At 31.0% G+C, this 12065-nt stretch overlaps 1 protein-coding gene across 1 annotated transcript in view; it reads left to right on the top strand.

The window, feature by feature from the left end:
- The window catches only part of Faf1 (Fas associated factor 1), a 300812-nt gene that overhangs the window by 98354 nt on the left and 190393 nt on the right, over positions 1–12065 (top strand). Inside the window, exon 7 of the mRNA XM_028787832.1 lies at positions 681–786. Coding sequence (XP_028643665.1) covers positions 681–786 — 106 coding nt within the window. The remainder of the gene's footprint in view (positions 1–680; positions 787–12065) is intronic.

Below are 12065 nucleotides of genomic sequence, written 5' to 3'. Positions count from 1 at the left end.
GAATCATGACTTATATTTTTTAATTTATGTAACTGATTACATATATATTTTGTGTTACATTTTTGTAACATTTGGGAACTCTACTACAGGATTTTAAAAGTGTTGCTCTGAATTCCTCAGTTTCTGAAATCTATATATTGCTGAATCTGAAGTGAAAGAATCTTTTGAAACAATTTTGGTGTAGCAGTTACAATTCTGTAAATTTTTATATCTTCTGAATTTTTACTGGAAACATTTCTATTTTTATACACCATTTGTAGTATAAACAATAGTTTTATGTTTTTTTAGACAGCTGTTTTATTAGAATCATATTAGTCTTTCAGTAGTACATTTGAATAAATATTTTCATAGATATTTAATATCATTTGACAATGAAAGATAATTGATTTTCTTGGAGAAGTAAGTAAATAGACAATAATGTTTGCAGAAAATGTGTATGCATTTGAAGAATTTACAATAGAAGTTTTAAAACACCTTGGTAGAGAAGGAGTTAACAGGTTAGCTCCCCTTGGTTGTTCTCAGCATGCTCTCTTGCCTTTAGGAGCTGAAAAGATGATAACATTGGGCCCGGACATGCCTGTGTGGAGGTTAGGATACTCCTGGGGTTTTTGTAGCTAGCTGTGAAGCAAGCTAGAACTTGTTCATCTCTGAGTTCCTTGTTTTTCTTTCAACCCTTTCAGTGCCCTGCAGGAATCATTAAATCAAAACTTCATGCTGATCATCACCCACCGAGAGGTCCAGCGGGAGTACAACCTGAACTTCTCAGGAAGCAGTACCGTTCAAGAGGTGAGTTATGTCTCACAGCTAAGGAATAAAGGTAGCTCATTATAGCTAATGTTGACCCTGTTAAAGAGGGCTTATCTGTTCTGGTAGAAACTCTCTTTATGTTTCATTATTAGGTTTTTAATTTTAATTAACTGGAGAATCAATGATTACAGTAGATACACTCAATGACTTGACCTAGAAATACAAATGTTGTGAGAGCTCTTGATAATACTTAAAATTATTATTCTTGATAATTCTTAAAAATTTTATAGTATTATTCAAAATATTAATTTGGAAATTGTTTGCAACATTCATTGTGGAGTATGTTTCTGTTTTATTTGAAAAGTCTCTTTCAAATGTGTCATGTGTTTATACATGTATGCTTCTGTTTTATACAGGAATTTCTAGAGGCTTTTTATAAGCAATCCTAGCTTTGGGCAGTATTCATAAGATGTTTGAGACTGTCACTTAGCTCAGACCATCTGGAAAGAGTCTGTTAATGCTGTCTGTATTTTCTTCAGTGTGACCAAAGAGGGCCACTGTTTCTAAAAAAGTACTTCTCCTATGAGAGAAAAGGTGCTGTCTTAGAATGCCTTTGGCCCCACCCAGCTGAAGGCCAATAATTCCCTCCTTAGGGGATGGAGAATATTACAGGGTTTGACAGAACTTCTATACTTAGAAACATTAAAATAGTGACTATTTCATATTAACTTTTGCAATTTATAAAACTTACTTCTTCCTTTTCTTTTTAAACTACTGAATTTTAAGAGACTAGATCATGCTAAATCCTGAATTGCTATGTAAAAATCTAAGACCATATTGTTTAAAATAATTAGTAACATCTTGAAAGAGTAAGAAATTTTTTAGAATTATATAAAATGTTTCGGTAATGGCTAAACTACTGTTTATTTTTTACATTTGATTAATGAATTTTATCCTTTGAATTTGAATTTTATCTTTTGAATTTGAACTTTTTTCTAAGTTTATTTTCTCCATCGATAACTTGAATAGTTGTTATGTAATTAAGCATTAACACTTATCCTTTTCTCTGATTTCTAAATTTATCAATTTATTTTATTTATTTGAATTTTCTGGAATTTTATGCTTTTACATTGTCATTTCATTTTTAACCTTTTGGGCATTCTATCATAAATTTAAAATTTTAATTTCTTGAAAAGTCATTTTTATCTAAAATTTAAATATGACTCTGACAGATTTATCATAGGGATCTTTGAAAATAAAATCTAAATTGTATATATGAACATTTACTTAAATAAGGAAATTTAGCTTCACAGTAACTCCAGTTAAGCAATAAAGCAAGACAATAAGATAAATTACATTCTGTTGATTGATTTTTTTTATTTGAAGAGGAATAAATACATGATGAATAAATATAGGAATCTCTGTCTTCTGGGTGAAATTTTTATAGCTAAACTCTTGTGTGCAGTTTCTCTCATTCCCAAACCTCTCTTTTGCATTGCTAGCTTAACTGACTTGAGTGTGTTTCGACTTTCTCCCACAAGAGGGCAGAAAGGACTATTAAGCTGATAGCCTAAAAATGCCACTCAGTGTTTTCAAATTAGCTTCTCTTATATTAACAAAAAGGAGCATAATGGCCAAGTTATTGTTTGATTTACAGATAATTGGCATATTGCAGCGAGGAGACTTAATTTCACCCTTTTAAATTAAACAGGGAGATTTAAAAAGACATAAAATATTCATTAATGTTCGGTGATTATAAAGTAGTGGCATATATTTATTTTGCCTTTATTACTGTTTCGATGGGAAAATACTGCAAATATTTCCGAAATCGAGTTGGCCATACTGACAAGTTGAAATGTTTAAGCAATGTTAATGCAATCTGCTCACACCTGATATCCTATGCAGAATGATTCAAAATGACTACATCAATTATTTAAAGAAATATTTAAAATTCTGTAAATGTGCCATTGTGTGCCACAGTTGGCAGAAACTGTTCTGTGGTATATTATTTAGATTATTAAATATATTTTAAGTGTCAAGGACTTCAAAGCATTGAAATCCTTTCCTTACCATGTTCTAAATATCTTGAGAAGCATTTTTTAAATGACAAATATTCTTATGTATTTCTTGGTAATAGCTTTTCTTTCCTTTCCTTTTTTAAGTTTAAAAAAATATATTTCTAGATTCTCGTATTAAGAGAGAAAATACTGTGCCTAGGGAAAATTACTGTGAATAGACAGTTCCACATGGGCTGTTTTATTTATTTTGTGTAACTTTGAGGAAGGCTGTGGAGCAACTGGCTGAGCATAGTTTGATGGCTTTTCCTTGGCCCTGTGGGATCTAGTACTGAGGCTGGTTTCAGGAAGGAAAGATGCCCCTGTATACAGCCTGACGACTCACAGTGCCTTTTTCTTGCTAAGCTACTGTAAGTCAGTTTAATTGCACTAAGAGAAAAGTACAATTTTGAAACAATTTGTAGTTCTGTGTTAATACTAGTATTTTTGTTTTTAATGTGGAAGCTTATTGATGTTCTAGATTCTAAATTGAAAATTAATCCATCACCAGTTTATCGTCTTTGAATAGTAAGCCCCAATATAAATTGTAATCACTAGTATCAATTTTACATACTCAATATATTATATAATAATATATATAATTATATGTATACACACATGATGTTTGTGTGTGTATGTTTATACACACACATACAGTTTAAAGTAGTAGATTAAAAACATCTCATCATTTACCAATAGAGTACATTATTTTCATTTTCTAAGTAAAAATATTCTTAATGCTTTGAAAGTCTTGAATTTTTAAAAGAAAGCTTTTAGAGTCTTTTTTACTCAGAAAGCTGTTAAATGAGTAAGACTGAAATAGGCACTGCTTGTAACTATTAATTGAACAAAATAAATCTTTGAAAATACTGATTTAGAGACTACTGCTAAGATGCAGTTAGAATTCAAATATATTTTTAACTAGTATGTGGTCAAGCAAATTGGTGGTGAGAACTGATGTTCCTACAAGTGCTGGCTTATCCTGTCTCTGAGCTATTGCTTTACAACATGTGACTGTGTTCCTTTGGGTGCCAGGTAAAGGGGTTTTGATTTTGATTTCGTTCTTGTTTGGAGCTCTTCACAGATTTTTCAACATATTCTACATATTCTACATGAGGACGAGTCGGTAACCTCTAGAGATGGTTAGAATGGAGATAGTTGCAAGTAGTTATAAGAAGTAAAATCCTTATTCTTTATCATGATAACATTATACTTCAGAAAATTATCAAGTAATATTGTAATAACATTATGACAGCCCCAACTTTCTACCAATTTGCACTCTAAATTAATACTAATCACACTTTAAAATACTGAAATTCCTTCAAAATGTAAACAAGCCTGTCTTATTTTAATCAGTTTTCTACTCTTGAGAATCCACAGGTTTAAACAATTAATTGTAAGGATTCTAATAATTTAAAAATCTGTGGTTTTAAAAATCTGTGGTTTCAAATGCACTTGGGGTGGGCTAACACAAGGGAAGAAAGGCTGATTTGCCTCTGCAAATCCTTAGCCCAGGTGTGGAAAAGGATATAAAGTCCCTGAAATCAAGCCAACTTTTCTTGGAAACTGATTCTTTGTTGTCTGCCTTACTATTGCAAAAGCTTCTGTTAGGCAAATTTCTCCTTTTTTTTTTTTTTGTAGATGTCATATAAACTTAAGAAGCATACACCTGATCTGAAAAACAAAGATAAGAAATCTTAAGTATTTTTAGATCAGAATCGTGGAGTATTACTTATCTATTACAGTGAGAAGTGCTGTGAATAGCTATTGGAATTATTTAAATCCTCCTCTAAGTTTCACTTTACCCTAGAATTCTCACTATTCTTATTAATGTTGATTTAGTTCTTAATGGGAATGAATGGGGAAAATTGACAGCCTATGAAGCCATATCTTACAGGGAGCAAGTAGCACATTTCACTACTAGCTCTGTGTTCTACAAACTAATGATTAAGTGGGAAACCAATTGTGGTAGAATTAGTATCTAGAGTAATCTAAGTAAATCACACCAATTCTTAAAAATAATTGTGAAATCAGGATGTTAATTTTGATTCTGAAATTTAAACCGTGTGCTTTTTTGTGTGTGTGTTTGGTCTGTTCTTGGTGTTTTTCATCTTGACTGATGTGTGTTAAGGCTGTAAACTAAAGCTGGTGGCCAGTAACTGTTTTGAAATTTGTAGTTCTTCACAAATTATATTAGCGAGCACTTTTCTATTAGTAAATAGATTATAATTTCTTAATGGCTGTGTCCTTTTTAAAAATGTTTTGAAGTATTAGGTGCCTTTTCTTGGTGGGGGGGTGTTGTTTGTTTTCCAGTATGCGTCCAGTATGGGGTGGGGAGTTACTGGCAAAGACTTGAAGAAAGAGTGAGGTAGCTGAGAATGTTCATATGCAAGAGGGTAAATGAAGTTGTGTGCTTACTTAATTAAAAGTTTAAGTGGCTTGTTCTTACTGCAAGATAAATGGCATATAGTAGATCAATTAGAATGGGCAGTTTTAATTAGCGTATATAATTTTTTAAAACTTAAAATAAAAAAATGACACCTTAGTAAGAATGTAAGATGATTTTAACAACCAGGCATGAATTCAAGTCATTTTTCACCTTTCAAAAAAAAGAGAATATGAGGTACATATATTACTGGTTTCAGGTTGCATTTTTAAAACAGGTTTGTTGAATCATACTGAACAAATAGTGATTATCTTATCGAGATCTTCTGTTTTTGTTGTATCCCTTAGGAAATAAATTTAATTAATATTTATGATATAACTATTTGGAGATGATAATATTTTTTCTCATCTAGAAATATTTTAGAATATTTTGGACATTATTTAAAAACGTAAATATTTTTCATCTATATCACACAACTAAAAACGTAATTTTCTTAAAAATTCAGGGTGATGCTTTAGCTCTTTGTTACTTAAGATACTTGTATCCTAACATCTTAGCCTATCATATTTATAATCTGTGGTTTGTGTGTTGATAGTTTTAAAATGCCTGAGTTGAGAGAAATTACATTCAGTTATCAGAAACCAATAAACATAAGACATTTTTTATATGCAAGAAAAGGCAGAGAGTAAATAATTGCACTGGTGACCAATACTGTAATAATCCTGTTTTACAATATGCACTTGACAGGTTGTAATAGTGCTAATTGAAGAGACTAATTCACACTTGCTTCATTCTATTCAAAGGCAAAATCAGCAGCTTGTTTTGCTTTTGACCAGATGGTCCTCATGAACACCTACTGTGCACTTTAAGTGCTTTACTAGAATTACAAAGGCTGGGGGCTGCGTTCGACTCCAAATGATTTGAGAAGGGGGGGGACCTCTGTGCTCAATGGATTTAGTGCAAGTAAATTAATTCTAGTGGACCCATTACACACAGAGCCCCCTTTTCAAAGCTCTGAGCCTCCTCGCCTGCTCTGTAGCAATGAGAAAGAGAAAGAGAAAGGCAGATTACTGCAAACAGAAATAAAAAAAAGGGTATGAAAGGGAGAAAAGAGGCCTTGAAGCCTTTCATATCATTTGAGTTTTTCAAGTGCGTTATTTTTGGGGAGGGTGGATGTATGAAAAGCCAATTGGAGTTTTTTTTGTTTTAAAGTGCGCTATTTAAGCACCATGAATATAAGCGCAAGAGCAACAGTTGACTGAGTTTACTGTGGTGAAGCTTTGTGTCCGAGGATGAATCAAATTCATTATATTCAACTCTTTGTGTTTTAACATGAATGTAGGGTTAGTTTCACAAGACTGTGTCTGTTTAGGATAATTATAATTTAATATTTTCCTTTCATAAAGTTATCACTGTAGATGTCTAAAATTTTAATCAAAGCAGATTTTGTACATTGACTTTGAAGCACTCTGACAGTTTAAAATTCAAAGGAAAGCTTTTTTAGTTTTCAAAAGAAAAGAGAGGCTCATTCTAATGGCATTGAAGCAGAGATTATTATAACTAATTAGAAGTCACACATCTGTTAGCTTTTGATTTGTGATTTATTTATGTGTTTGTGAGTAAAACATATACTTTTAAAATACATTCCCGTTGTAGTGAATTGAAATGATAAAATGCACTTTAAAAGGAACTATTTACTTAATTATTTTTATGAATTTCTAGAGTTGGAAAAAATATATAATGAAATAAGGATGTATTGAATATGAATCAATATCACAATTACTTACCTTAAGGTGAAGTATATTTTCAAAATATATTCACAGTTTTGTTAGTATAATTCTAGTTACTAAGTAGTCATGAAATATTAACTAATGTAGTTTTCTTTTATACTTATAGTTATTTCTTAAATTTAAAGCCGTTCATCTACAATACTGTAATTTTAAATGTTTTCAGTGTAAATGTTTTTTATGACAAAGTATGTAGCTAATATATAAATGATCACATTTAAAATATGTGTCCTTTGAGGTTTTGTTTTTTTTTTTGATGAGATAAAGTTATAAACAACTCTAAACTTATGCAAGTCACTCATTTTTTCATGGTATATTTTAATGGCATAGATTATCTTTGTTAACCCCATATTACTGACATTCGTATTTGAATTCTTTCTAATAATAGCTATTAATTAAGATAACAAAATCATATTAGGAGTATAATTATAAATGTTTCATAGCCTTTTTAAGTTTGTAATGCTTTCATAATGCATGGTTTTTATGTTTGAATAGACATAATATACTGGTAAGTATGCCTTTTATGTTTGCTTAGAAATATATGCTTAGAAAATAAAATATAAAAATGTAAAACTAACTATAGAAATTTTTATTTTCTAGAACCACAAAAATTGTTATTTTCAGATTTTTATTTGAAGAGTACTTTGGTACTTGAAATAAACTATTACTGTGATCATTTCTATGGGATTTTGTATTGAAATTATATTTGGAGGATGGAGCAAGATAAAAGGGAATTCCTTCAAACATTCTACCAACAAATGTCCAGTGAAACTTGTAAACAATAAGGTGTTAATGAATTGGTATCCTTGGGGAGAAAATATTTCAAGAAAAAAAAATTGACTAGAAAAAAAGGGAACAAAATTAAAATAAAGGAAATGTTACTGCATTTTTTTTTAATTGTAGAGAGTGAAGAACTGGTGTTAGAACCAGAATTTCAATTAGTAGAAGTTGTTTGATCATGACTATATAGTCATTTGCTTAGCTGGAGCCTATTCTCCGACTTAACAGAGACAGTGCTTGGATAAATAAGTAAACAAATAATTTATTTCAGTATTAAACTATTACCCTTAGGTTCTCAAATGTTACATGCACGATTACTAGGGTTGGGAAAGGCTGTGAATTTCATCATGGCCCTCTGTAGCACCATATATCTTTTAACATTTAAGTATCCTCTAGCCATGCAGGAAGTAATATCCCATTCGTGGTCTTCCTTTTGCAAAAACTAAGAACCAAATAAACAACAAGCAAGGATCAAAGGATTGGTAAATGAATATAAAATGCTCATAAATACAGTGGACTAAGACTAGGTATATTAAGGTAATTCTACTTAACAGAAAATCATTTTCATATTTATCATTATAAGCCAAAAATTACTTAGATACAACCTCCTAAAACATCAGGCTATGATATTTTTCTTCATCTAATATGATTTAGCACTGTGTAGTCAAATAATAATTTTTTAACACATTATCTTTCTGATAAATATACTTTGACAAAAATTCAGTTACTTAATTTGGAGTTTTATTACCCTAAATATAACTAACCTCCTCTTTTTTTTTTTAAAGAAAAAAATAAAAGACTTTAAAAGCTCACAGCAAACAGTGTATAAATGACAAATGTATTCCTTGCTTTGTGGTCATTGCGTGACCAGACAGTAGAGCACTGGATTGTCCTGAGGTTTTACAGCTGCAAGGCAAAAGCATCTGTTCATTGCAAAGCCGTCATTGTTTAATTTTGACACTGACTTTTCCATGCATCTTGTACCAAGCACTGGATTAGATGCCACTAGGATGGAATTTGTTTTAAGTTGCTCCTGAAGTGCAGCTGTCCCTGTATGTGGCCTTGTAGCTTAACCAAAATAGGCAGATGTAGGATCAATCAAAATCTTTGTACAAGGTCACTTGATCAGGCTAGAGAACCAAGAGTATGAATGGAAATGATATTATTTATTGTGAATAACTGTAAAACCACTTTCCATGCTCATTTAGTGAATATACAAGTATCCTGACTATTTCAGGACAATATAACCTTTATTAAATGTTTAACTTTTAAAAGTGGATTATAATGGTTAAGTATATATTAGCTATTATTTTTCCACAATAATTTTTAGGAGATAGGGTTCAATCTCTTGGACTCTAAAGTAGTAATTGAGTGAAAATAAAACTCATTCTAAAAGCACTTAGCTAAATTTTTGAAAAGAGGACATTTTTATAGAATGATAATTTTTCTTTAATGTTTCAAGTGAATGAAAAATGAAAGAGCACTCCACTTCCCAAGTTTCCTGGGATTGTGTGAATTTCTACCCAGCTGGTCCAGATTGATTGATACAGGGCCAAATATTTGTCTGCCTACATTTCAAAGTCTATAATTTGCTAATGAATTGTGGTAATAATCTTTCATCATACATGAAAGATTTAGCCAAACAATTTGCTAAGTATGTATTTTGATCATAAGATTTTTGGACATACACCAAGCTTTACATCTATTTTACAGCTAATGCATGGGGGTAGTGGGAGGGCAATTGGAAAAATAATATTGAACATTGGACATTGATGGGAAGGGATGAAGGAAACAAGAAAAGAGATACCTGGAAAAGAATAATGCTGAAAGTTCTGTCGATGACAGAGGATAGCAAATTATATTTGGACCAACAATACAAAACTGAATTTTAAAAAATACCAGCACACTCTGAGCCTGAAGTGTCCAAAGATGTTGTATCCAGTGTAGTTTAAAACAAGTATATTCTCCCTGTGTTTCGACTACAGCTATTCCTTACATTGATTATGAGTAATTTCATAGAAACTTTGTGTTAGAAATGTCAAATGTCCATAAATCTTGAATTATTGATGACATAATGCTTAAAACAAAGGAATTGTAAGGGTAAATTTTCAAAAATGAGGTATGACCAACTCCAGAGGAAGCTTTAGAAATGGCTACAGGCATGCAGGGAATATTTCTCCCCCTAGAACAAACACCATGCCAAGGGCTTAGCTTTCTGGGAGAATAATGAGATATTAAGTAACTTCTGCTTGTGAAAATGCAGGTCATATTTAAACAGTTTGGTAGTTAAGCATAAAATGTACTACAGAAGTAGGTCAAGATTGCCTTAAGAGGTAAGAGGGCAAAAAGTTTCTGAAAAGAAGTCTCTTATACACATAAAATTGCTCTTCATTGTTAGCAGTCAGTGGGGTCATGATTTCTTCCTGTTTGACTGATACAGTCTAAAAGTGTTTTTAAACTGTCTATATTATAAGAAATTAAATAATAATAATATATTTTTCCTTGCCAGTTATTTGTTTCTTTTAGAGACCTTCAGTGATACAGTAGCTAGTTTTGAAAATATTATAAATGAGGAAATAAGTAGACTATTTTGTCCAGTAGAGCAAAAGTGTCTATCTTGAAAGAGAGTGAGGTAGACTTTTAGTTTCATAAATTTAAAAATCAAGTGCCATGTGGATTTTTCTATACCTGCTAGACCTCTTAAATATGTAATTATCATACTTTCACAGCATTAATTTGTATCTATATAATTATCTTCCTACTTTTAGTTTTACAACTTAGTAAATTCATGGCGGCACTGTTAGACAATCTTGAAATATTTAGAAAAGTTAGATATATATATTTCTAACCTTAGTTTATAGTTTAGATGAATAGAAACTTGTTTGACACACAATTTTTACAATTAGCTCTTTATCAATTTAATGTAATAATTCTAATAGGCATATTGGTACCACATAGTTACTATAGTCAGTGTTAATAAAAGTTGGGATTTGTGATCTTAACTTGTTTTCTTCCCTATATTATAGAAAAGTTTCATAATTACCATGGTGGAAAAGTAACATGAAAATCACATTTAAATTCATATAATTATGCAGTAGTAAGGCTTCTGAATTTTTATGTAAACTTTTTTGCTTTTCTTTTTATGAGTTATAGATTATACTAAATTCAACTTTGCTATTAGTATTGACAATAGTCATTTTCATATTATTATTATCAAAAGCACTTAGAAGTTGTGTGCCTGTATTTCCATGATGAAAATGAAATGGAACAAAGTATAAAAAGTATATTTGCAAAGTGAATGTGGTTTACATATTAACATGCATACATATCATAACTCAACGCAAATGTTGATTTCTTTTTAGTTGTCTTTGATGATATACATCCTTTATTGCCCAAATGTATTTTGGGTTTCTAGGAACTGGTTTTGGAGTTATGATCCTTGTTTTTACTTTTTTTTTTTTTTAAGTGACTTTACTTATGCCTTTGTTCTCTAAGGGGACAAATTGATTTGTTGAAACCCCCAAAAGTAATTTGAATCCATTATTGTGAGCCAGGTAGTTATTTAATCTGGGTAGTTAATTTTGTGTTATTCAGGTTAGACGTCTCTTTTCTGAGTGTTCTCTTTGTGAATATATATCAGGTATACCTCATTCATTTGCAATTAACTTCATATTTATTTATTTCTCTTGTTAGACTACATGCATCTTAAGATAGGAAAATGTAAAATGTTTATCTCTTAATGTCAGGGCTTCCTGATAAAATGGTCATAGAATAGGTGAGTTTAAAGAATAGCTAAATTAGAAAAGAAAAATCTGTTAAGCGATGAGATTTTTGTCTACCTGAGACATTTGCAGAAGTAATTATGCAAGTAATTTTTAGTACTTTAAGCTTTCTAGATATTAATTTGAAATCAGCATGCTTTCAAAACATTTCAAATGTATACTTGGTAAGTATTTGTTTTATTGTGATGTTTTCATATCATTATACTATTATACTTTGTACTCATAGGCTGTCTCTTTGGGCCCACTTTTTACCCTTCTACCAGTCTCTTTCCTCCTCTCAAGTAGTTCCCCTTCTGTCTTCCCGGCACTTGTGTTCTAGTAACCTCTCCTGTTTCTCCTACCTCCCTATAGACCTTTTCCTTTCTAACCTTTCCTAGTCTCCTTTCTATTTTCATAGTCTCCCCTCTCTCTTACTTAAGTAGATACATATTTACGTATATTTAAATATATATTTAAATCTGGATTTCTCATATGCAATATTTGTCTTTCTGAGTCTGGCTTTTATTGATTAACATGATAATCCTCAGTT

The sequence above is a fragment of the Grammomys surdaster genome, unplaced genomic scaffold, assembly GCF_004785775.1.
Source record: "Grammomys surdaster isolate TR1022 unplaced genomic scaffold, NIH_TR_1.0 100, whole genome shotgun sequence".
Classification (NCBI taxonomy): domain Eukaryota; kingdom Metazoa; phylum Chordata; class Mammalia; order Rodentia; family Muridae; genus Grammomys; species Grammomys surdaster.
Note: the sequence above shows the minus strand (reverse complement) of the source record. Positions and strands in the feature narration are given on the sequence as shown.